This window comes from Colias eurytheme, chromosome 15, assembly GCF_061535395.1.
Source record: "Colias eurytheme isolate Ceu_HAF_F1 chromosome 15, ilColEury1 Martin Lab GWU primary, whole genome shotgun sequence".
In the NCBI taxonomy this organism is placed as follows: Eukaryota; Metazoa; Arthropoda; class Insecta; order Lepidoptera; family Pieridae; genus Colias; species Colias eurytheme.
This window is the reverse complement of record NC_142994.1, coordinates 10,654,360-10,680,965: the sequence shown is the minus strand read 5'-3', so window position 1 is coordinate 10,680,965 and position 26,606 is coordinate 10,654,360. Positions and strand designations below refer to the sequence as shown.

The 26,606-nt window shown below is 32.8% G+C and overlaps 1 protein-coding gene across 1 annotated transcript in view; it reads left to right on the top strand.

Annotated features, from left to right (window-relative positions):
* The window catches only part of LOC149902564 (cholecystokinin receptor-like), a 78,463-nt gene extending 55,445 nt beyond the window's left edge, over positions 1-23,018 (top strand). The window contains exons 8-11 of the mRNA XM_090110501.1: positions 784-956; positions 1,743-1,846; positions 14,300-14,413; positions 22,700-23,018. Of these exons, the coding sequence (XP_089966627.1) occupies positions 784-956; positions 1,743-1,846; positions 14,300-14,334 (312 nt within the window). The 3' untranslated portion in view covers positions 14,335-14,413; positions 22,700-23,018. The remainder of the gene's footprint in view (positions 1-783; positions 957-1,742; positions 1,847-14,299; positions 14,414-22,699) is intronic.
* The last annotated feature ends 3,588 nt before the right edge of the window (positions 23,019-26,606 follow it).

Below are 26,606 nucleotides of genomic sequence, written 5' to 3'. Positions count from 1 at the left end.
TAATATATTAGACAACAACTCATAGTTACACAACTTTCGAATACTAAGCAAGAAGCCTGTAATATGTTACAAGCCCCAAATATAAGCCAAAAGTTAACAAGTTCTGGTCAAGTCATATCGTTAAAAGTTGCTCTGACAAACTTCTATGACCATTACATCATAGGCGAGACTATAAGTATCTTTTGGCCACAGTTCTGTCGGAAAGCTGATAACTATATGTAGATAATACGTAGTCAATTTGACACGTACAGAATTGATCATTTGATTAGTTCAGAAGTTGTTGTTTCAACAGGTCGGATTATAATAAAATTGTTATAAAAACACAATGGTATTGAAAGTATTAACTTCTACCACTATCACTACCATTACGGATACAATAAAAATATATTTTCAGCTTTTGTTTCCATACAAAACAAACCTTTTTGCTTATATTGGAAAATATCTGGTCTACATAGTATTCCAATACCTTTTTATTAAAAAATAACTGACCTCGTATTTTGTATTCTTTATCGAATAAAGAGTTAGCAGTTTAAATCTCTGTCTTTATAGAAGCTACATGATAAAAATAGTCTTTATCGCAAACAACAAGTATCTGCCGTATTAGTTTTGTTAGAGAAAATAAACTGAAAATGTTTAATCTTTTCTCTTTTCAAGGCGTTCACATTCACCCGAAATCACCTCAAAACTATATTATTCAATAATACTACATAACAACATTATATACTACTACTCCATAAAAGGATATCGTCTATCTATAAGTTTTAATATAAGCCCTTTTTCCAGATCTATCTCTTCTACCCCGACGAGCTATACAAGTACGTCGGCTCGAAGGGCATTGTCTCCTTACAACTTCTGGCCTACTGCTCCTCCTGTTGCAATCCCATCACCTACTGCTTCATGAACCGCAAGTTCCGACAGGCCTTCATCAGCCTCTTCAAGACTTGTAAGCTGCTCAGGTAACTTTGCTTGCTTAACTAGTTTGAATACTGTTTGAATTTCTATTTTTTTAGGATCATGAGTTGTATGCATAATTAGCTGATACAGAATGATGAATGTACGACTATTTAAAAGTGACTGTGTAAAGCTATAGATTTCTGATCAAACATTTTTTTGTTAATGGTTAATCAATATTTACAAAGTTCAATTTCAACTTATAAATGTTAGATTACATAATAATAATAATAGGAACTAGCGTGGTACGAAATATCGTGTCCCAATGATTATAATCGTCATACTTATTCACTGTGTAAAAAGTTGCATCTTATCAGATTTTAAAAACACAATAGCGTTTCTTATTCCTAAGGAAAATATCATATCCGCCTTTTCTGGTTTCTAAAATGATTATAATTGTGTCTGGAAAGTCAGTTCGTAAAGAACAAACATTATAAGAAAGAAAGAAAGAAAGAAAAAAACGTTTATTTAATGACACATAGCCTCACACGTACATAATGAAAAACAATTTATACAATACTTATATGCTACAATACTTACTTACTACAATACTTAAAAATACACATTGAAGTGTGTAGTCTGTGAAGCATGATGCCATTAAAAGGGGAAATCATTCGGTGAACATCTGTGACGTAAAAAAAAACGTCACAGCACCGATTTTCAGTGAGCCCCCATTTTTTTTTATAACAAAAACAGTACTGAAATTCTCGCAGACAAAATAATTACTATAAAAACGAACTTTTGCACGTAATCTAAATAACGATAACGATCTAATTACGATAGTTTTCCAGGTGGTGTTTCCCTGAGAAGTCCGAGGGCAAGCAGGCGACTCCGCCACCTTCCAGCCAAGACGTTACTGCTTGTATTATAAGGGGCAGCCACACTGGACGCACTGGTAAGTAATTCATGTTTAAAAGGGGTTTAAACGCGATTTAAATCTGTTAAAATATACGTAATATTATGTGAATAAATACTCGCTTAATATCAAACACATGAAAATGGAATCAGCAAATAGATCAAATTCATATTTGTAATTATTAGAGTTAATTGAGTACCTATGCAATATAAATCGTAACTAAAAACATAAAATCGTAACCTAAACAGAACCACTTAACATACAAATGTTTTTTAACAACGAAGTAAGGTTGAAATGAGACCTTCCTTTTGTATAGGCCAAGTATTTTAAACAATTAGTTTTGTACTTTTTAATATTTTTAACAAGTCAGTATACAATTTATAAAAGAAATTAAACAAATATATTTTAATGACACGTGAATCGTGTATTTTACACTATAATATAAACGCCACTTTTTTTTTATAGTGGGGAAATCTTCCAAAGATACCCACAGCCCCCGGGGAAGAGCCGTGGGTTATGTCGGATTCTTACCGACTAAAACCCCACTGTGTTCCGTCGAGCCGCTTTAATGATGGGGCCGCGGGTATTTGTTAGAATTCTTACGCCACTACTACTACATCTTGATTACTTCATTACATTAGATTTTTTACATGAATAAAAATAATTTGTTGAAGATATTCAAATGGGACTAAGTCCTTTATATACTGACAGACGTTTTCAATATTCATGTTAATATTGTACATAATAAAGTATGCGTTTGATACAAGATGTATTACTGTTAATCCATCAAATGTGTTATATGTAGATAGATTGCCTCTAGCCTATTTCAGGCTTTATTCTTGTATAAATCAGTCTTGAATATCCGTTTCTATGTATCAACACTACAGTAATCAAACATCAGTCAAGATTTAGAAATGCCTTATAATAGGTATTATTATAAACTGTAGGCGTTATAAATGAATCAAAATTACGAAGGACAAAATTACTCCAGAAGAAACTGTGGTAATTTTTATTTTTTAACTGACTTCAAAAAAAGGGATGAGGTTATCAATTCAGCCGGTATATTTCTTTTAACGAAGTCTTGTTCATATAATAAATGTTTTAGTTTGAATTCAAAAACAAATCTAATATATAAGTTTGGGATAGTAAAAATAATATGTTATGAGGATTCAAAAAATACATCTAGAAGAAGTCTTATTGAGTTAATGTTTGAGTGTGTTTCGTAGAAATGTAGGAACTACTCATGGCTTTGTCTTTGTTCCGATTCATCATTGATACTATAGTAACAGTTTGTGTTCAGATGGTAAACATCAATATCCTGATACTACTGTGATTCGGTTCCATCGACTATTTGTAATGGAAAATCATTATCAAGAGTTTGATTTCATAAACATTGAAGACAATAAAGTCGTTACCATGTTAATCTTAATACTATTATAAAGGCGAAAGTTTGTATGGATGTTTGTTACTCTTTCACGTAAAAACTACTGAACCGATTACAATGAAATTTAGCACACATAATTATAGAGGGTAACTTGGATTAACACATAGGTTTTATCTCGGAAATCCCACGGTAACGGGAACTATTCGGGTTTTCCTTTGAATACGCTGGCGAAGTTAGTTTTATATAATTTAAAGTGTTTTTGTTCATTTTTTTACATTTTTAGGATTTGGCGGTCAACTCAAGTTTCAGGTTAGGCAACTAAAAGGTCAGTTGAAAATTATGGCTTAACTTCAGAGGATATTTTAGCAAAGGGGCTTTATATTTATGATCCACCCGGTTTCACATAGGAGCAAAAAGTCTACGCAAGCCGGAACAATTTTAGCCTTGCGGTTTCGGATTATGTTACTTATTAAAACACAAAATGTGAAGAGGAATTATATTTAAATAAATCCTTCCGGGATTCACAATATTTATACGTGTAGTCTTTACCTTTCGTAAATAAAAAATTATCACATCAAATCAGCTAAAGTGTGTAAATAAAAATACGCTAGGGCCTATCCATATACAGATTACATGCATGCATGCACATTTGAGAATTTATATATATTTTTTTACGTATTTTAGTGGGCTTATGTTTCGTCACAATATATTAATGAAAGTTTATGTTCCGTAGAATTTACTGTTGATCATTACTGCAGTGGCTATAAGTACTTAAATATATTCGTTTTAACGTTTTATGTGAAAAGTATATAAAACATCATTGAAATTTAAACAAACAGAACTCGTAGATGAGATTTAATGAAATAAAAAATAAGCTTTTATAAACACATTTTAATAAATTTAAGCACATTTTAATAAATTTGATGCTTAATATCATTATTAATATGATGATTAAAAATGCTTTCAAAGGATTATTATATGCTGTGTTCGTTATAGGTACTAGTTTTAAATAATGAACATTGTCGAAAGCTTTTGTACATTCATTCAATTTATAAAAAAGCCAGTATTAAAATTACATAAAGAAATAATATTGTAATTTATTCAATGCAATAATATAATTGTTAGGACGAATCCAATTATCAATTCCCTATTACCTACCTAAGTGCATTTATTAAAACAAACCAAATCGAAGAACGCTTTAGTTCATTGATAATATTAGTTTAGTAAAAATGACCGTTACTATCTTTACTATGAATAATTTCATGAATCTACTACATATCATAAGAAAGTCCTAAGTAGTTGGTAACACTTAAAATAAACACAATTTCATACTTTGAAGGTCATAATTTTCTTAATAATTTAAAGCTTAATAATTTTCTCTGTTTACAAACCGGAGTGGGAAATCTCCTACGCGTTGCGTAACAAGAAATTGTACCGTATAAAGGTCTATAAATATATTGTTTGTTGATTTAAAACTGTTTTGTACGTAGTGTTCACTGCAATTGTTTGTTTCTATTGTCCTGGTGTTGTTCAACAGAGTGATTTTTATTTCCACGACATTCTTAGAAACATTATTATAGGATACTTAATTTATTTTTATATTATAAATGCGAAAGTGTGGTAGGAATTTCCCGTACATACATATTTTGTAAATGCGATCAGAGAATAGGAAACTTCAGATATGACGGTCTCAAGAAGGTTTAGCCACTTGAGCAGGATATATGCGCATTTATATTTAAAGTATTATTATACAAGCATGAGCGCATTTGTATTGTTGATAGAAGTAGAAGTATGACGACTGTACAGTAGTTATATTATTTTACATACGATTCTAACAATATATTGTTAGAATCGTATGTAAAATAAAATATTCAATCCTCATAGACGATTTCTATAGTCCTTTGATTTTATCAGATTCTACGTTATCCACACGGATATAAAAATGTTAATGTCTATTCTTATCATGAGGTCATAATGGTTATATCAAATTATAGATCTAAAAAGTAACTACCAAAAAAATTATTCCTTTATGCAGACAAGCTACTGGTGATTTTGAATATCTAAAGACGATGCAATCTATCCAACATCCTGACTACATTTACGTTGAACATACTGAAAAACATTCTATTAGATAGCTACATTTTTTCCCACTAGAAGGAGAAGTTACCTCTTCGAGTCAGAATCACTGCACAAACACAATATGCTTGAAATTAAACTCTCATAACACGACCTTTATTTAATTCCACAAAAATTTTAGTGCATTCAATACAAACCTCGAAGCATTAAAATCTTCATTGTCTAAAGTGCCACTCTAAATAGCGTGGCTGCCCACGCCAATTAATAACCACTTCTACTTGGATATAGACTTAGATATAGACAATTCAGCACAATACAAATTTACTATTTAATTATTGTAGGTTTAAGACTTTTAAAATAGTTTCAATAGGATTCGGAATGCTCTCTAAATGCTCTATAGTTATTAAGTTATACTTGGTATCTCTTGTTATATCAAAATATTCATAAATGTCGTTAATTATTAACATCAAACTATGGTATAGTGTCAAAAATACCATCAATTCTGATTCTTCAAATACTAGAATTCGACTAGATGAAACTTCAACCACTCCCTTTTAATGTGAAGAAAAAATCGAGACACGCTACAGCGAATCACGCGAAATACAAGCAAAGGCCTCAGCATAAGATTTACACGAACAAATAAAAATTATTTTATAATAAACTAGCGACCCGCCCCGGCTTCGCACGGGTGCAATGCTGATACTAAATACACTACAGAAAAACTGTGAACGTTGTATATAAAAACATAGCGGCCCGGGCGGCCGGTACCGCCGCAAACGCTACATCCCGCAATTTTTAAATCTGTAATATCTTCGAAAATATTCACTTAAATCATACGGTGTAAAGTTCCATATAGATCTATATTAAATGAACAATGTATTCAAGGTATTTAATTGGTTAAGGATTAATGCTGTATTGGTGAAAATCGCTTCGAAAATTAGCTATTATTTGTCGTAAAAAGTAAATGACAAAAAAATGTTATTGTGGGTTATCCATATAAGAGATAGACATATACCATCGCGGACTTTTCTGTAGACCTTTTCAATGTATATAATACTTAGTACATTATTTTGATAAAACTCGTAGGGTTCAGCCTGCGTTTGCAATATAAGCGGAAACAATGTAATTTTTTACGATATCACATTAGAAACCTCAAAAATAACAGTACTTCTCCACTATTTAATGGATGTTATCTAATACATATTATAAAGGCGAAAGTTTGTAAGGATGTATGGATGTATGGATGTATGGATGTATGGATGTATGGATGTATGGATGTTTGTTACTCTTTCACGTAAAAACTACTGAACCGATTACAATGAAATTTAGCACACATATAGAGGGTAACTTGGATTAACACATAGGATAGTTTTTATCCCGGAAATCCCACGGGAACGGGAACTATGCGGGTTTTCCTTTGCAAACGCGGGCGAAGCCGCGGGCGGAAATCTAGTTATACATATAAACCTTCCTCTTGAATCACTCTATCTATTAAAAAAAACCGCATCAAAATCCGTTGCGTAGTTTCAAAGATTTAAGCGTACAAAGGGACATAGGGACATAGGGACAGGGAAATCGACTTTGTTTTATACTATGTAGTGACTAGCTGCGCTCCGCGGTTTCACCCGCGTGGCTCCGCTCCTGTTGGTCTTAGCGTGATGATATTATATAGCCTTCCTTGATGAATGGGCTATCTAACACCGTATAAGAATTTTTCAAATTGGACCAGTTCCTGAGATTAGCGCGTTCAGACAAACAAACAAACTCTCCAGCTTCACTACATAGTATAAAACAAAGTCGCTTTCCCTGTCCCTATGTCCCTATGTCCCTTTGTACGCTTAAATCTTTGAAACTACGCAACGGATTTTGATGCGGTTTTTTTTAATAGATAGAGTGATTCAAGAGGAAGGTTTATATGTATAATAAGATCCATTAAGTAGTGGAGAAGTACTGTTATTTTTGAGGTTTCTAATGTGATGTCGTAAAAAATTACATTTATTCCGCTTACATTGCAAACGCAGGCTGAACCGTACGAGTTTTATCAAAATAATGTACTAAGTATTATACACATTGAAAAGGTCTACAGAAAAGTCCGCGATGGTATATGTCTATCTCTTATGGATAACCCACAATAACTTTTTTTTGTCATTTTTTTTTACGACAAATAATGGCTAATTTTCGAAGCGATTTTAACCAATACAGCATTAATCCTTAGCCAATTAAATACCATGGATACATTGTTCATTTAATATAGATCTATATACACCGTATGATTTAAGTGAATATTTTCGAAGATATAACAGATTTAAAAATTGCGGGACGTAGCGTTTGCGGCCGCCCGGCTATGTATTTTATACCCGTGTGATGCCGGAGCGGGCCGCTATATTTTTATACCTATACAACGTTCACAATTTTTCTGTAGTGTATTTATCAGCATTGCACCCGTGCGAAGCCGGGGCGGGTCGCTAGTTATAATATTAAAGTATAGATTATTATTTCAATTATATTTTAATTAAGGTCCATATCATAAGCTATATAGACGAGAAGTCCGTAAAAATAAAAGTAATGCCATCAGGATTTCATTACAAAGTCCATACCTTTATTAAGGCAAAGTGTAGTTTACAGGCTCTGACGCAAATTTACTGTATAGTCAATACGTTTAGCCATAAATCTCTCTGAAGTATCGTTGCGATGAATTAAACAGATTCTGATTGATTCGTTTTCAATCGACAAGGGAATTGGAATTCATGCAGTATTCTCTGTATGTGTGTACTCTCATATTTGTCTAGTATGTTTGTTTGCTTGTAGATTTAGTTCGAGTGTGGAAATTCTATTAATATCTTAAATGTGACGTTCGCTCGCTTATTTGACGATCAAATTGATGGATTTTGATAAAATACATTTGTAATTTTGTCTTGTAAAGATAGTACATAGATATTGAACCGATTGTGAAATACTAGATTTCCACCCGCGGCTTCGCCCGCGCAGTAAAAGAAAAACCCGCATAGTTCCCGTTCCCGTGGGATTTCCGGGATAAAACCTATCCTATGTCCCGGGGTAAAAAGAAGCCTATATCATTTCTCGGGTATCAAAATATCTCTATACCAAATTTCATGCAAATTGGTTCAGTAGTTAAGGCGTGATTGAGTAACAGACAGACAGACAGAGTTACTTTCGTATTCATAATAATAATAAGTATAATATATGTATGGATTTCACCTGGAAAAATCCACGTAATTGCTAATGGGCATAGACTTTATTTTTGCTAGTCGTGTTCAATCAAGCCAGTTAGTTTTGTGGAAAATATAGTTTATTACTTTCTTTCACTTTGTGGAGTCAGGATAAACTTTTATTTCCTCTCTAATGAACTCATACAACAGGATAAGATACTTTATCTCCGTACACGCGGCAAACAAGGTAGACTATAACAAAACTAGCTCGAGCCTGCGGCTTCGCCCGCGTTTTCAAAGATGAAACCGCATATTTCCTGTTCTTGTGAGATTTCCGGGATACAAACTACCCTATGTGTCCAATCCAAGATACCATCTATGTTTGCCTCATGAAATACATTTTTTGCGTGAAAGAGTAACAAACATACTCACAAACTTTCGTATCTGTACTAATATTATAAAGCTGAAGAGTTTGTTTGTTTGTTTGTTTGAACGCGCTAATTTCGGGAACTACGGGTCTGATTTAAAAAATTCTTTCGGTGTTAGAAAGCTCATTTATCGAGAAAGGTTATAGGCTATAATATATCATCACGCTACGACCAATAGGAGCGGAGCCACGGGGGTGAAACCGCGGGGAGCAGCTAGATTATATATTAGTGGGGTATATATAATTATAATATATAATTTTTAATTTTTAAGTTATCAATTGTTACTAACAAAATGAGTCCTGATGCTTGAATTAATAAATAAATTATTATTTATTATTATTATATTTAATGATACGTAATGATACAAAAGCTTCTGTTAGTTTCTATCGCTAATTATAATTAATAAAAATTATTATAAGTCAGGTCCCCACAAAGCGAGCAGCCTCGCGAAGCAATTGCTACGCAAAGTAGCTCTCTCAAATGGCAAGATCAAGGGCCATTGTTGAACTAGCTGCTTCGCGCAGCACTTGCTTCGCAAGGCTGCTTGCTCTGTGTGGACCCGGCTAATTAAACTAACAAAGCTCACATTTTGTTATTGTTAATTATTATATATGTTCCATGCATAAAGCTTGTATTTTATAAATCTAAAAAAGAACGTGAAAAAAGGCGCGTATGACCGTAAATTTTACTAGTCATTTTTAAATCCATTCTTTAGATGTTTCGTAGCCGTTATATTAATCCTATGAGCTTGTGAAAATATCTTTAGTATTTTCATAACAGACTGAACTCGAATAAAAACTAAAAAGGCATCCAATTTGCTTTGCTGTCGCTGCATTGCACTCATATTACATGTTTTAAAGAATAAAAACATCTTAAAATCTTTGTGTACTGAATTTTTTTTCTGAACTAGCCTTATGGCCCCCGGTTACGCCTATGTTAATCCTGGATAAAAAATGTTATAGAATTCTTAACTGGGTTAAAAAATTATTGAAAGCGGGTTTGTAGTTTTTAATTTAAAGAATTTCAAAAGAAGAATAATTAAATTGAAGAAAGCATACCTTTAAATTCTATTTCCCTATATTATTTACCTTCCATATCCAGACAGTCAATATCGAAAAGTTGCTTTTAAAGAGTTACAAATAGCCTTTAGAGTATAGACCGTTAAAATTTCCAGTTCTATTCGAATACTATTATACTATATCTAAAGAAAATAGGGACATAAATCTTCACCAATTTCCTTAAGTCAACAAACAGTATTTAGGAAACTAGTTTTCGTACTGAAATTTGGGAATGTCTTTGGAATAGCAACATGCATGTATCCTTGGAACGTAATTCTGTTCGTTGCATTTACGGAATATAAATTTTGTATGTACGGAACATTATCCATACTAATATTATAAATGCGAAAGTAACTCTGTCTGATGTTAGTGAACTTAGCAGATCATTTTTAGCAGATCAAAAAAAAAATGTGAGTTCTTATCGCGTGCAGTTGAGTTCTACAGTTCCTGATACTTTTTAAAAATAGTTCTGGCGTTTTTACCTTAAAAAACGACATTTGAAAAAATGATCTGCCAACTTCCCGTAGTAGATAATTTTTAGCAGATCAAAAAAAATGTGAGTTCTTATCGCGTGCAGTTGAGTTCTACAGTTCCTGATACTTTTTAGAAATAGTTCTGGCGTTTTTACCTTAAAAAACGACATTTAAAAAAATAATCTGCCAACTTCCCGTAGCAGATCATTTTTAGCAGATCAAAAAAAAAATGTGAGTTCTTATCGCGTGCAGTTGAGTTCTACAGTTCCTGATACTTTTTAGAAATACTCGCGTAAAATGAAACACTAGAAAATTTATTTATGTCATATTTTATCACGCCGTAGCACCATGCCGTAGCACCATGCCGTAGCATCACGCCGTAGCATCACGCCGTAGTATCATGCCGTAGCTTCATGCCGTAGCATCATGCCGTAGCATCATGCCGTAGCATCGCGCCGTAGCATTACGCTAGCATCACGCCGTAGCATCATGCCGTAGCATCATGCCGTAGCATCATGCCGTAGCATCATGCCGTAGCATCACGCCGTAGCATCATGCCGTAGCATCATGCCGTAGCATCACACCGTAGCATCACACCGTAGCATCACACCGTAGCATCACGCCGTAGCATCACGCCGTAACACATGCCGTAGCTTTACGCCGTAGCATCACGTCGTAGCATCACAGCGTAGCATCACGCTGTAGCATCACGTCGTAGCATCACGTCGTAGCATTACGCTAGCATCACGCCGTAGCATCATGCCGTAGCATCATGCCGTAGCATCACGCCGTAGCATCATGCCGTAGCATCATGCCGTAGCATCACACCGTAGCATCACACCGTAGGTAAAAACGCCAGAACTATTTCTAAAAAGTATCAGGAACTGTAGAACTCAACTGCACGCGATAAGAACTCACATTTTTTTTTGATCTGCTAAAAATGATCTGCTACGGGAAGTTGGCAGATCATTTTTTCAAATGTCGTTAAAGTATCAGGAACTGTAGAACTCAACTGCACGCGATAAGAACTCACATTTTTTTTTTTGATGTGCTAAAAATGATCTGCTAAGTTCACTAACATCTCTGTCTGTCTGTCTGTTACTGAATCACGCCTTAACTACTGAACCAATTTGCATGAAATTTGGTATGTAGATATTTTGATACCTGAGAAAGGACATAGGCTACCTTTTATTGCGAAATATGTACCCCTGGCGAAGCCGGGGCGGATCACTAGTTTAAGATAAATTGGGTCTCTCAAATGTCTATGTTTTTCATCTTTTTTTATTATAATTTTGCTTTCATTAAATAATCCGCGGGCACTAGCGAGTTCGTCTGTTTAAAATAAGTTTTTTGTTTGCAATCCTCATCAGTTTAAAAAATTAAAGTATTCAAGTATACCTACCTATAATTATTCACCTATGAAAGTTTATTCGATTTATAAACAAAACTATCAAACATCAACTAAGTTCGCTTACGTTATTTGGTTTATATACTAGCTTAAAACCCGCGGCTTCTCCCGCTTTGTTTAAAACCTAATCAATTATATACTAAAACTTTATTAGAAATTATATTTTAAAGCCTTATTTTTTGATCACTCACCTCAATCAAATTCTCTCCTTACGCATATAGGTACATACGGTAGCCTGGAACTTGGAAGAGATCGCTAGCTAGCGATAAGGCCGCCGTTTGAACATATCTTTCTCTATTTTATGTTCTTTCTGTATTTGTACTTTCTTATATGTGTGCAATAAAGTATAAAATAAATAAAACCTTCCTCTTGAATCACTCTATCTATTAAAAAAAACTGCATCAAAATCCGTTGCGTAGTTTTAAAGATTTAAGCATACAACGTGACATAGGGGCAGAGAAAGCGACTTTGTTTTATACTATGTAGTGATATACAGTAGCCTCGAATTGCATTACATTGTGTACGAGGATTGAGATCACCGGTAATAATTGCAACCCAAATAGGATTACAAATTACAATTCCATCTATATACTAGATATAATTTATTGCTGTATTAGGAAATAGTTCTTCATACCAACTTACATGATACAGGTTTTATGAAAAGCCGGCATTGTTAGCCTTTTGTTTAATTGTTTATTATATTTTTAACAATAAACTAAACCTTACCTATTTGGGCGTAAAACTTACGGATCGCGTCCAAAATGAGATACTGCGCTCAAAAACACTGATAATCGATGTAGCTCACAAAGCTGCTGAGCTGAAATGGAACTGGGCTGGCCATGTTTGCCGAATGTCGGAGGAGTTTTGGGCGAAAATTACCACTTTGCGGATCCCCAACAAGGACAAAAGGCTGCGTGGCAGGCCCAGAACAAGATGGCGGGACGAGCTTGATTCCCATTTAGCAGATTGGAGCAAAATTGTTCAAAATAGGGAGAAATGGATTGAGGGAAGAGAGGCCTTTGCTCAGCAGTGGGACAGCCATGGCTCATAATAATAATAAATATATTTCAAATGGCCAACCAACCGGCAGGTACTAGGCTTCCAAATAAAAAAAATTATCATTCAAATCAGTTCACCAAGTCGAAAGTTCTAAGGTAACAAACGCAACAAAAATTGCAGTGGAAATGAGAGTCTCTTTTTTTCGTTTGAAAAATGCATCAAAATATTTCAAGAAGGTGAACAATTTTTAATAAAGTTGTGCAATTTATAATTCAGTGACAATGCAAATTTCAGCGCATTTCTAGAAAGGAAGACATTTACATACTTAATTAACATTGTCTCAGAGCAACTTTATAATCTGAAGAGTTCGACTTCATAATAATAATATTATATTGTAGTTTATTACTTTAGAGGAATTTTAATTCATTTCATTTCAAGGTGTTTTTCATCATCATCATCATCTGCTTAGATACGTTCCCACTGTTGGGACACGGGCCTCCTATGAGGATACAGGCCGTAGTCCCACGCTCGCCACGCTCACTAAGTGCGGGTTGGCTAGATATCACGTGTTGTCGAACTTTTGATTCAAAGACATGTCGGTTTCCTCACGATGTGTGTGAACGTGTTTTTATATACATACCTATTTAAATTTTCAATTCTTATTGGATATTAGAAGAATATTATGTTTATTGAATATTTTTTTTTTGCTCTAGCAATAACATGTACACACAAATAACACAAATAAAGTTTCTCAGAAGTCAATAATTTCATTTATTCATCAGTTTTCTAAAAAAACTGAGAATAAATCAGTTCTTAGTATAACCCTTACTAAGTACGCTTGCTGCAAAATATTTAAAATGTTCTTCAAGAAATTAATAGATGCAGTTTTAAATCCGATTAAAATATTTGCCTTCAAAGGAAACCTATTACATTTCCTTGGAAAATTTGAAGTTGGTTTGTCGAAAATATTTTTTTTAATTTGCATTTTTGTGACTTTTTAACATTCAAAGACACTGATTTGTTATTAAAAGGTTACGTATTTACATTTGAATGGAGTTATTTTAACGTCATATTTTAAGGGTTAATAATTTTTCCGCCCGCGGCTCAGTCTGCGAAATACTGAAACTACATTAAAAACTGTTGCGTAGTTTTAAAGATACACAGAGAGATGCAGATAGACAGTGGCCGCGACTTTGTTTATTTTTCTATGTAATAATGTGATAGGTATTTATTATAAATTGAAAAATGTCCGGATTTAGATAAAATTAGACGCCCTTAGCACTTTATACAGGTTGCATATTTTAGGACACTTTACCAGACAAGTTACAGTTATCTCACAGTTATCTATACAATTTTTTTTCTAACAGTGGTAATCTATCTTAGTTTAGATTGCATATTTAAGAATACTTTGAAGCCCGAAAAGCTCGTATCAATGCGACCATTTTTCGACAAATCTGGTAGTTATTTCAGTGATTAAATAAACAATATTGTTCCAGAGTTGGATGGGCTAGAAGGTGAGGATTGTGTTTAGCAGCGGCTCACAAAACACCACGGTGGGAAGCGCGCACCCCGCCCTGCCAGCTGTCGTTGTCGCGCGGCCCGTTACACAGGTAATATTTATTTATTTATTACACTCAATTAAATGAAAATAAGAGTCTTTCTCTATGTTCACCGTGTAATTTAAGATAATCCTCTCTTACCTATCTCCTCTCATACCAAATTTCACATTTATCTTCAATGTTTCCAAAATTAAAAATGACGAAATTTATAACAAACTTGTAACCCCTATTTACCTATGTGTAGACGAATGCATTTTTTAAATTTTAATTACTGAATTTTTTACAGTTGACGAACTTGCAACCCCTCTTTGATCCCCTTAGAAATGGAATATCCAAAAATCCTCTACGTAATAAAACGTTAGAGCAAATTTCAACATTCTACGCTCAGTAGTTTCGCCTTGTCCGGCAGTACCAAGCGGAAGAGTTTTATTTTGTATGCTATATTAATAGCTGAATTAATAATACTAAAATAAAGTTCAAGACATAAATAATAAGGCAGTGCCACCTGAAACTTGATAAATAAATTCATCTATTTTATAGACTACAGGCCCGTGTTGAAAAAATTATGGGTCATTTGACCCACCAGGTGACCTATCTAGAACGATATAAGAGCATAAAATAATAAGATTCAGCACTATGACGTCACTTGTAAGCTGTCCACCTGAGTGCAGATGAGAATTCGAAGGTTCAGGTAGAGATTTTCTCCCCTTGTCTCCATGATTTTTGTACGGCGTTGCGGAATAATTGATTAAAAGTAGTATAGAAATAGTATGACACAGATGCCGTACAAAATCAAATGACCAAATTTACCCCGGCAACTGTCGAAAAATTAAAATAAATTCCGACTTTGTGGACCACCATTTTTGTACGGCTTCTGTGTCATACTATTTCTATACTGCTTTTAAGCCATTATTCCGCAACGCCGTACAAAAATCATGGAGACAAGGGGAGAAAATCTCTACCTGAACTTTCGAATTCTCATCTGCACTCAGGTGGACAGCTTACGAGTGTCGTCATAGTGCTGAATCTTATTATTTTATGCTCTTATATCATTCTAGATAGGTCAGGTGGTGGGTCAAATGACCCATAATTTTTTCAACATGGGCCTGTAGTCTATTAGGATATTTACTCGACTGTCAAGGCTTTGTCTAATCGTTTATATTAGAAGCTTTTTGAGTCACCGTTTATTCTATATTTAGTGCAAAAGCCCAAAGTTTTGAAATAAGGCAGAAATGTTATTTCAACTTCTTCAAGAACAAGTATAATGAAAACATTATTTTCATGTTTGTTCAAGCGAATAGAAATAATTGAATTTTATTTCAAACCTTGATTATATAAGCTTAATTATTTTTAACAAAAATAAATTTAAAATTGATTTTCAGTAGAACTATTTTTATTTCTCAATATAGCAACCACGTTATATTTGTGTATTGTTTGCACCAAAATATCGTCATTGTTTTGAATAAGTTATTTAGCAAAATATTAATTGTATTTATACAATTTCAGACAAATCTATCAGTATCAGTGTTTTTTAATATAAACTAACTGTAAATCATAAAATAATTTGGAAAATCCAAAAGTGCACGCCTCATAATTTTTTTTTAATAAATATTTATTAATTATTATTTTTGTTTATTTAATAACAATTAAACCACATCGAATCAGACCCTGAAAAATGAAAGGGTCCTATTCCTGAGCATACTCAAGCGTAAGAGAAAAAAAAAGACTCGATTAGTAAAGTATTTCGGTCGCTATCGTGTTAACAAGAAAAAGGATCCGCACATACAGACACACGGACGTCCAAGACAGAACTTTTTTAAACTGTTTTTTAACTAGTTTAAATAACAAAAATGACATCAAAAATATCATGAACGTTAAAAATAGTGTTTTTTCTTAATATGTGTGTGTATACGTATTATCTTACAAGTGCAATGTATGATACATAAAGACATTTTAAGTTTGAAAAATCAGATGTTTTGCGCGAAGTGACAGTAGTACCCACCTCAACGCTTCGCTTATGAGGCGTGCAAAATTCCCGAGAAATTACTCTATTTCATTTCGCTCTGAATATTCCTCGAAGCTCAATTTAATAACAGTGCATTTGTAAATCTAACTACATAGTATGACTTTCATGATATACGAGCTGGTGATCGAAATTCAAGCTGTTCATTTTAACGACTCTCTCATTCGACCGCACGCTTTGCGATGATACGTTTGACAAATATGCATTCTAATTCGAAAACAACGATTATATGCATCATCACGATACGCGGAATACAGTCTAAAAAAGATACAAGAACCGTTTAACCATTTATCGTAATGTAATAAGGAGAAAGTGTGTGTGTTTGTCTCTATTTTTCACACCGGAGTATTTTACGATATGTTTTTTTGTGTCTGGAGATAGTAAGGAGACTAGAGGCTACTCTATAATATCGCGGTGAAATATCTTATTTCCACGGGAATATCCTTTGACCACACAAACAAAAACATAGAGAAAAAATTATTTCATACGTGTAATCACAAATCCAAGAGAAAGTCAAAATAATTTCTGAAACAGATAAAAGTGAAAGCCACACTTTGTGAAATATTTTTATATTATGATGCAATGACGTGAAAACTGAAACGGGAAAATACATTTGTTATCGACAATAAACTGGTATCAATATTTTTTTGTCCCGTCACGTCTACATTTACTTTGTTCCCTTTTTTACAAAGTACTAAAGGTACTTTATCTCATAATATGAAAGAATATTCTTCTTCGAATCTTATAATCGGATATGGTGTATTAAAACACATTTTTTTTATTGAAGTGAAAGATTTTTCTTTATCGGGGTTGGAAAAAAATTAAGTGTAACATTTTTTCGTTACGCGTGACATTTTTCCGTTACGCGCCATCTTTTTCTTATCCCTACCACGCGTGATTCTGTAAAGTTGAACATAGTAAATTATTTTTTGAAAAATAATTAGGTCATAAAGAAGTATCACTTCTTACGTGTGTACACTAGTACACGCACACATTTTTATTTTCATATTTGTGTGTAACCCAAGTTTATGTAACTACCGATAGGATTTGGAACTTGTTTCATTTTGATTGTACTGGGATGGCTGAAATAGATAAGTTTTGGCACTGTCTGATTTTGCCCGATTGGAAAGATCCAATATTTAAAGGATTTTATCTACAAAATAAGACAAATTAGTAGAGTAACCTTTAAATAATTTAATATGTGTGTACCTTCTATTAAGTACGTAGATTCAAATTAATTAGTATTCTCACTGTTATTTTGTTTATCTACGGGTCCTTAATCCCGCATCACAAGATCCTAATTTACATTATGTGAAACCGTACTTATACTTTCGGTCCTAAAAACCGAGCCCTTTTTCTTCCTTTATTCAAAGGGCAGATTTGCCAGATTTGTCGGTCCAGAGATTGTAACCGACCTACATCTGTTTTTAATTAAATGTTTTGAGTATTCTGTACTTAAAACTTTGCCGTACATTCTAAAAACGACAGCTTTCAATATTAGACTACAAGCCCGCATAGGACAAAAATATGGGTCAAATGAACCACCAGGGGACATATCTAGAACGATAGCAGAGCAAAAAATAATAAGATTCATCACTATGCCGTCACTTGTAAGCTGTCCAACTGAGTGCAGATGAGAATTGAAAAGTACAGGTAGACTCGGTAAATTTTGGTCATATATTTTTGTACGGCATTCTTAACCATCAATAGATCCATTAAAAATAATAAGAAACCGCTCAGTGCCGTACAAAAATGGTGGTCCACCAAGTCGGAATTTTTATTTAATTTCCGAGAGTTACCGGGGGTAAATTTGGTCATTTGACCATGTACGGCATCTGTGTCATACTATTGCTATACTGCTTTTAATCCATTATTCCGCAACGCCGTACAAAAATCATGGGGACAAGGGGAAAAAATCGAGAGTTGTAATCCCCTCTCTTTCCCCACTCCAGGGGGTCATTTGACACAACACGAAATAAATTTATTTTTAAAGTATTTTATGCATAGATAATATTTTTTCATGTGCCGTACATTTTCGTTGGTTCAAAGGGGAAAAATCTGAAAAAGAAAAAATCCATATGACGAAATGTTTGCTTTATATTTTTATAATAAAATATAAATATACATTAATATTAAGAAGCTCGAGGTGGTTAATTATCACCTTGGAAAGTCGGAGTCAGGTGGAATGGACTCCGTTAAATTGATGAACTAATAAAAAAGCTATGAACGAAAAGATGTGAATTATATGCAATCAGTCCATGAATACAGGTAAAGTCACAAGCAAATTCTAGTAATATATACATATTCAAAATGTACAAGTAAAGCGCTTTCAAATGATACCAAACACTGCATATTTATCTTAACTTTATTTTTTTACTCTGTATGTTTTGTCCGCTAGACTCTAGAGGGCGCCACATTAGATTTTGTGAAACCCCATATAGCCTTTAGCTAGCTGGTCGCTGGTTATCCAGTGAACAATTCAGACGCCTCTAATGATATGTCATTTGTCGAATTCTGATAAGTAGTTTAGAAGTTACGAGGGAATAGATGAACATACATACATGACCTGTAAACAACCATAACCCTCCTTTTGCTTTGCCGTAGTTGGGTAAAAATATGTTAATGCCGTACTGTATCAAATGGCCATAAAGCACTGTTAAAATTGTAGCTTTCGTCGCTTTCATCAGCCTAAAAGATGTGGTCTGCACAAAAATGTACGGCATCGTTTTTTCCTAATTTATCTATGTTAATACTATTTAAAACAACGGATAAAGTGTAGAAAACTATTATATTTCATTAATCTACGATGTTTAAACTTTAACAAAATTTCTGGTTTTGCATTTCTCTATAACTTTTTTTAGAACGGTTTCTTTTGAACGGCAATACTATACAACAATTGAATTTTACAATATCATGTTAAAAAAAAAGTTCCCGTACAGGGTCAAATGACCTTACAGCTCTTTATATCAAGAATTCGATTAAATTAAGATGATTATTGGTATACATTTAAAAGAACAATTATTTTTTGACGGCATTGCTTTTAATAGTACTTTTGAGTGCTAGATAATGTTTTGGAACCCAAGCCGTACTTAGTCAAATGACCCCCTGGAGTGGGGAAAGAGAGGGGATTACAACTCTCGATTTTTTCCCCTTGTCCCCATGATTTTTGTACGGCGTTGCGGAATAATGGATTAAAAGCAGTATAGCAATAGTATGACACAGATGCCGTACATGGTCAAATGACCAAATTTACCCCCGGTAACTCTCGGAAATTAAATAAAAATTCCGACTTGGTGGACCACCATTTTTGTACGGCACTGAGCGGTTTCTTATTATTTTTAATGGATCTATCGATGGTTAAGAATGCCGTACAAAAATATATGACCAAAATTTACCGAGTCTACCTGTACTTTTCAATTCTCATCTGCACTCAGTTGGACAGCTTACAAGTGACGGCATAGTGATGAATCTTATTATTTTTTGCTCTGCTATCGTTCTAGATATGTCCCCTGGTGGTTCATTTGACCCATATTTTTGTCCTATGCGGGCTTGTAGTCTATATCTATTTCTTCATATGAATTTCATAATGTGCATTAATATGAGGTTTTTATTCAAGGTTTTCACTGAAATTGGATATTGGATAGATGTCTATTTTTAGCGCTATTCTTAAATTATTCATATTTGAGAAAAATATCATCCCCGTACATATTTTCTCCGAACCAGGAAAGAAAAGCCGTCGGAAATAGCGAACATTCCTATAATCACAATGGCCATATTTTTGGATGAATGGGCTGATGCTCAGTCGAATGAATGCCTCGATATGAATATATCATCAGATACATAATCTATTTCTTATTTATATCAAGGAAAATCGGTTTAGTTACACCACCGAAGAATAGTGTAGGGGGAACGAAAAAGAATGAATTAAATGATTTTTTCATTTAATTCATTCCTTACCATAAAGTCTACCTGTGTGACTAGCAGTTAACGTTAAAAATATGTACACATATGCTTATTAATACATTTTTTTTAATATGCACGCCACTGTTTACAAATCAAAATTATGAAGGTACTTTTAACTTAGGTACTAAATAATGTTATTAAGGTTCAAGTAATAAAACTTCAATTCCAACATCTTATTAGTTAACAAAGAACAAAAAGATTCTATATATAAACCAAATTCCTATTGAAACGTTTTCGTATAAAAACATTGGACTACAATTATAATATGGTATAGATCACAAACTAACAAAAGAAATCCTATTAATATTATAAATGTGAAAGTTTGTAAGTATGGATGTATGGATGTTTGTTACTCTTTCATGCAAAAACTACTGAACCGATTACAATGAATTTTAGCACACATATAGAGGGTAAATTGGATTAACACATAGGATAGGTTTTATCCCGGAAATCCCACGGGAACGGGAACTATGCGGGTTTATCTTTGAAAATGCGGGCGAAGCCGCGGGCGGAAAGCTAGTACATAATATTATAACATCATATTACAAGACATATTACAAGACACGCCTAAAATAATAGTCAAGATAGTAGGTATTATTCGAATAAGAACCCTCTTTTCATAAGAGTTCTTTGCTATTAATAGATATCTCTCATCAAATATGTTCGATGACTCAGTTACAATTTATTAGGTAGCAGATATTCAATTCAGTATTATTAGACGAAATGACTTTATACTTATGTAAGGATAAACAATTAATATTCTATTGTTATTTAATCAAGATCAAAATAGATTTTTACACATAAAGATATTTTATTTGTATCTTGAAATCAACGTTTGAATAGACATAAATTCTGATTGATGTTGAATGTTTCTTGAAATTCGAAGAAACCATTTTCCCTTTTCATAGAGGTAATAAATTTTAGTTATACTTATTTTATTTCAATGTTTACTTACCATATAGTATTTTCTAGTGTTTGATTTTACGCGAGTATTATACATTTAGAAATTAAAGACTTTTTAACGGATTTTAAACGCGATTTATTCATTATATTATTTTCCCGACGTTTCGAACACTCTACAGCGAGCGTGGTCACGGGGAGAGGAACGTCGGGAAAATAATATAATGAATAAATCGCGTTTAAAATCCGTTAAAAAGTCTTTAATTTCTAAATACTTACCATATTTTATTTTTTAAAGCTATGTATTTGTATTGATATTAAACATACCAAAAATCGAAGTTATTGCCCAAAAAAGTTCAACCTGTAATATTATTAACTGTACAAATATAGGTCTTCGTTTGATCAGATTTTCATGTATCAGTGAACACAATGCTAACATGAAAAACATGTTACGCATTGTATTTGTTGTTTTTGAAGTGAAACTTCTTTATCGGGGTTGGAAAAAAAATTTAGTGTAACATTTTTTCGTTACGCGTGACATTTTTCCGTTACGCGCCATCTTGTTATCCCTACCACGCGTGATTGACGTATTTCTGTAAAGTTGCATATAGTAAATTATTTTTTGAAAAATAAGGTCATAAAGAAGTTTCACTTCTTACGTGTGTACACTAGTAGGTACACACATTTTTTTTATATTTTAGGAATGATTTGATGTTTTCTATCGTTGTAATAGAAACATAAGCATTTATCAACCAATTTTGTTCTTTTAAAAACATGTTTAGTTACATGGTTTTATTTTCTAATTAAATCAGAATAAACAGTAATCACATAGGTAGAGTAAATTATTAAAGTATTTATAGTTATTCATGTTTTGAAATAGCCTTTTTAATATCGATAAGAAAGTAATTGAAATAACTTAAAACCTCTAAAAACAACTTTAATACTGAAAAAAAACAACAAAATGAACTCGAATTTAAGATAAGCCTGCTAAATTAGGTCGCATTCACTGAGAATTTATATAAAGACTTACGATCATGAGGTTCATTGTTATTTCCCCTGCCTTTGAAGTGAAAAATAACATTCTATTACACGGGTCGAATCTACAATTCGGGATTTGTATACCTTAAGTCCAGAGAGAGGTTCCCACCTAATTTTCCCGTGGGGATTTGAAGGATATCTTTTGAAAATAGGTCAACCGTATCTTTAGAATTTACCTAATTTAGGCCAAATTCTTGCTATAATTAGTCTCAATAATTAATTTTTGTTTTACTTAAATTCGACGTGGGTGCCGACATCGTTGAACATTAAAATAGCATCTACTATCTATGACTTTAATTATTAAGAGACTAAAGTGTAATATTATTATATTTTGTTACTTTCAAGTGGTGAAAACTCACTTTTTGTAGAAAAATGTTGTAATTCCTAATACTCAATGACCTTTTTGTCAACAGGTAATAGAAACAGGAAAGGAAGGGAGTCAATTCCTTTATCGCATTACCTGGCCCCGCACGGCGCAGTCAAAGGGGCCAACGCCTGCAGCACAGCCGCTTTATGAATAGAAGAAACAGTGAAAGATACAAGTAATTAGAAAAAGATAGGACTTACGTTACTGTATTGTAAAAGATAGACAACGACACTATATTAACTAAACAGTGAAAATGTGTTCAGTGAAATGACAGTGAAAAATATCGAAAGTTTTAATAGTGGAAACGAGCTTGATAAATGATGTATATAATTTATGAAACTACAGTTTATAAGAGACAAGCTTCGTATTTACTATAAGCGACCTTACAATTAAGGTAAAAAATGTTTTTGACGAGAACATTGAACTATTTTGTGGATTAATTATAAGTTGTATCTGATTGTACATATTAGTATAAGTATATTGTACATATTATTATATAGTACCTACTAATGTATTTATTACAAATGTATTAGGTTAGTGGAAACATAGTTTTATAAGGGCCGATTTTTCAATGCTTGGATAAAACTTATTCGTCGGATAATGTATAAAACTACCATTTTAAAAACATATTCTAATTGCCCGTATTTGACAGTTTACGTGACATTTTAATATTATCGTGTAATACTTTATTGGACGGATAAGTTTTATCCAAGCATTGAAAAATCGGCCCTAAGACAAGTAAATAAATTTAAGAAGTCAACTTTATTCAGTACTAATTAACTTTGGCCTAATCTTAATACATAAGCTCAAATATATAAACTTCTGTATTAATTTATTCTCCAGACTTGATTAATTTAATAAGAAAAATATGTATTATATACATAACTTTATATATGACCACTCTAATGAAACAACTATTTTTAGGTTCATATATTATATTATGTTCTGTATCTATATTGTTTTATCTGAATTCATACAGTAAATAAAACCTATCTCTATCGTAAAGGTCCAGTTTACTCCCGCAATGTTCACGAGAAAAATAACTATTCATTTAAAACTTTTCAACATTCAGAAATCTTCCTAAAAGGTCTTATTCCCAGTTACAAAGTAAATATGTAGTTCTATTACAAGTCGTAAAACAGTAGGGTTTTTTATTACGTGAAATTACTTACGACCTTCTGACCTTAAATATTTGAGGAAATCAATCAAATTCCTCACGGGATGTTGGCACAGTATTACAATAGGAAATAATATTGTAATACTGTGATGTTGGTATGTATATTGTAGGTATGTTGTATTCTAATATCTCGGGATATTTCCGGATTTCTGTGGACTTTGGAACACAATTTATGACTTGAATCTTTGAACAGTGCATTTGGCTTCGAAATTTGTTTAATCCGTTTGATATCTTTTTTTTCTTTTCGTTGTTCAAATTCATTTTTGAACGTTGCTTTCAATTTTATAAAGAACTGATTTCCATGATACAATAATTGCAACAATTATAATGTCCTAATTTTTATTATAATGTGATACCCAGAATGGCATACTTGTAGCTAAATGCCTACTATTAATTCTGTGTATTCGAGTTATAAAGTCATATATAAATTGTTTGCAATTGATAATCAAATTACAGGCAATTTGCATTTCAGATAATTTTGTTAATACAATTAATACAATTAAAAAAAATGTTAATACAATTCGATATGTTCTATGATAATTTCTTTTAAGTACTTATTAGCCTAATTCTTAACTCCTTATTTCACGTGAAAATTAAGTCTGATAAATTCTAGAGCACTATTTTCCTCAAGCTACAGAGATTAATATAATATATTCATGCTTGTTTAACCTAAAGAAAATTATGAGCATCTAAGTTTACGTTCAGTATCTTTCAGTACCTTTTATTACTATAAAATGATTTTACTAATTGTTTGTGTTGTTCTTTAAAAATAGTACCGTCAAATGTGGCTACTTGACCTTTACTTGGCAACTTGACCACACCTTCCGTTTAACAACAAAATATCAAATTTTGTAGAATTGAAAGCAAATTGACCTAACGTATCGATGTTGGTAGGTTTTTAAAATATTAATTGGCAACATATTTTAATTTTAAAGCGGTAACGCTGTTGGTTCTCGCAATATAACGTATCGAAGTGTGACTGTGACTAAGGATCTTTTGCCGGTGTCAGTATTATTATGTTTGTAGAGCTTAAACTGCACATCTCAGGTGAGTACAGTTTTGATATGTTGTGTAATAAACCCTAGAGATTGATTTTACAGTGGGAACTATCCAATTTTAGGCTCATCTGTCGAAATATTTGCTTGGGCATTGATGCCTCAGGTTAGGTCAAGTTGCCATTGACCGCTGCGTGGCAACTTGACCGACGCCTAGGGTTGACACAAAAAAATAACGTGACTGCATTTTTTCCTTCTTTTATCTGTTTCGAGTTTTGCATAGTAAAATCAATAAATTTGCTGCAAATTTCGGACAATCCAGATACTTATACTCTCTTTGATGACAACGATTTAGCATATTTCTAATGAAAAATAAATGTTTCCTTACCTATTAATAAATACCTATAAGTATTAAGTAATATACATATACATATGTATTAAATTTGGTTTAATAAATAAATAGTTCATTAAAACTTGTGTTTTGTTTGTGACAACCCTATCCGACATGTAATGATTTGTATGAAATCATTACAAATCCCGTGGCAACTTGACCAGGTAGCCAGAGCCTAACAGTTTATTGTAAAACTTCGGGCTGCAATATTTAAAAAGTCGAAGACTTAAAAAATAATAGCAACTTAGCCTAAAACAAGAATGTTAAGCATCTACCTATGAAAACTGATGTGCAGGGTCAAGATACCACATCAGTGTCAACTTGACCTGTATTACGTTTATTTGTAAATAATGTTAGATTCAATATATTTTAAAGAAATACCTAGTAAAAGTGAATGATGAAATCATTCATGACATGAACAAATCATAAAATGTTAATAAAAGTTTAACATAAATAAGTTAGCTAAGAAAAAGTAAAAAAATGTGGTCAAGTAGCCACATTTGACCGGTAGCTTAAAAGTCAATTCAAAAGTTCAATTCAATTCAAATTCACTTAAAAAGCATCGTTAAGTTTTCTTAAATTTACCAATATGACACATAACTTGCTTTAGATTTTAGCTTAAAGAACCTTCTTCCACTCATAAAATAAGTAGCTATAACACAACTAAGAACCAATGAAAAGAAAAATGCAGACGATGGAGCAATTTCGTAAAAAGAAGCCGTTATAACAACGTAATGAAAGAATTGCTATTAAATTATGTATTTCGAAATTGTGCGGAACTTTTGAATCGTTTCGAAATTCCTTAAATTCAAAGGGTGAATGAAAAAAGTTCAATTTGTTTATTCCTCTTCACGGGCTTCTTTTTTTCACCACAATTATGACAATAAAGACTAAAATGGCATACGTTCTCTATAGACATAGTGTGTTCGTTTTTCTTGCCAATTTTTATAGAAAGAAGTTGATTAAACATGTCTTAATAGAACCTGCAGAAAAATCAAATGAATCAATCTTGATATCATTACTGACTAACTGATCAATCACTCGTCGTAGACTTCAACAATCTTTTAATATTATTTGCATAGAAAGTAGTGTAATGCTTCTTGCAATTTCGTATAATTTATGCTTCTAAATAAGGAAATGGAACTGTTTTATAAGCTTGTAACAAATACACAATATGTAGTCATAAACATGTTTAACTCTCTACGTGTTTGTTTTTATTACAATTGGTCCCTTTGGGCCAATTAAAGTGATGTTAATAGCAGAATAGCGTTAGCAAATGCGACCGAGATTTATAGGTGTGAATTAAGACGATAGTTTTCAGCTGTGAACTAGCTAATTACCTAAATAATAATAATATATTTTTGACACTTGGCGCATTGGTTTATTGCCT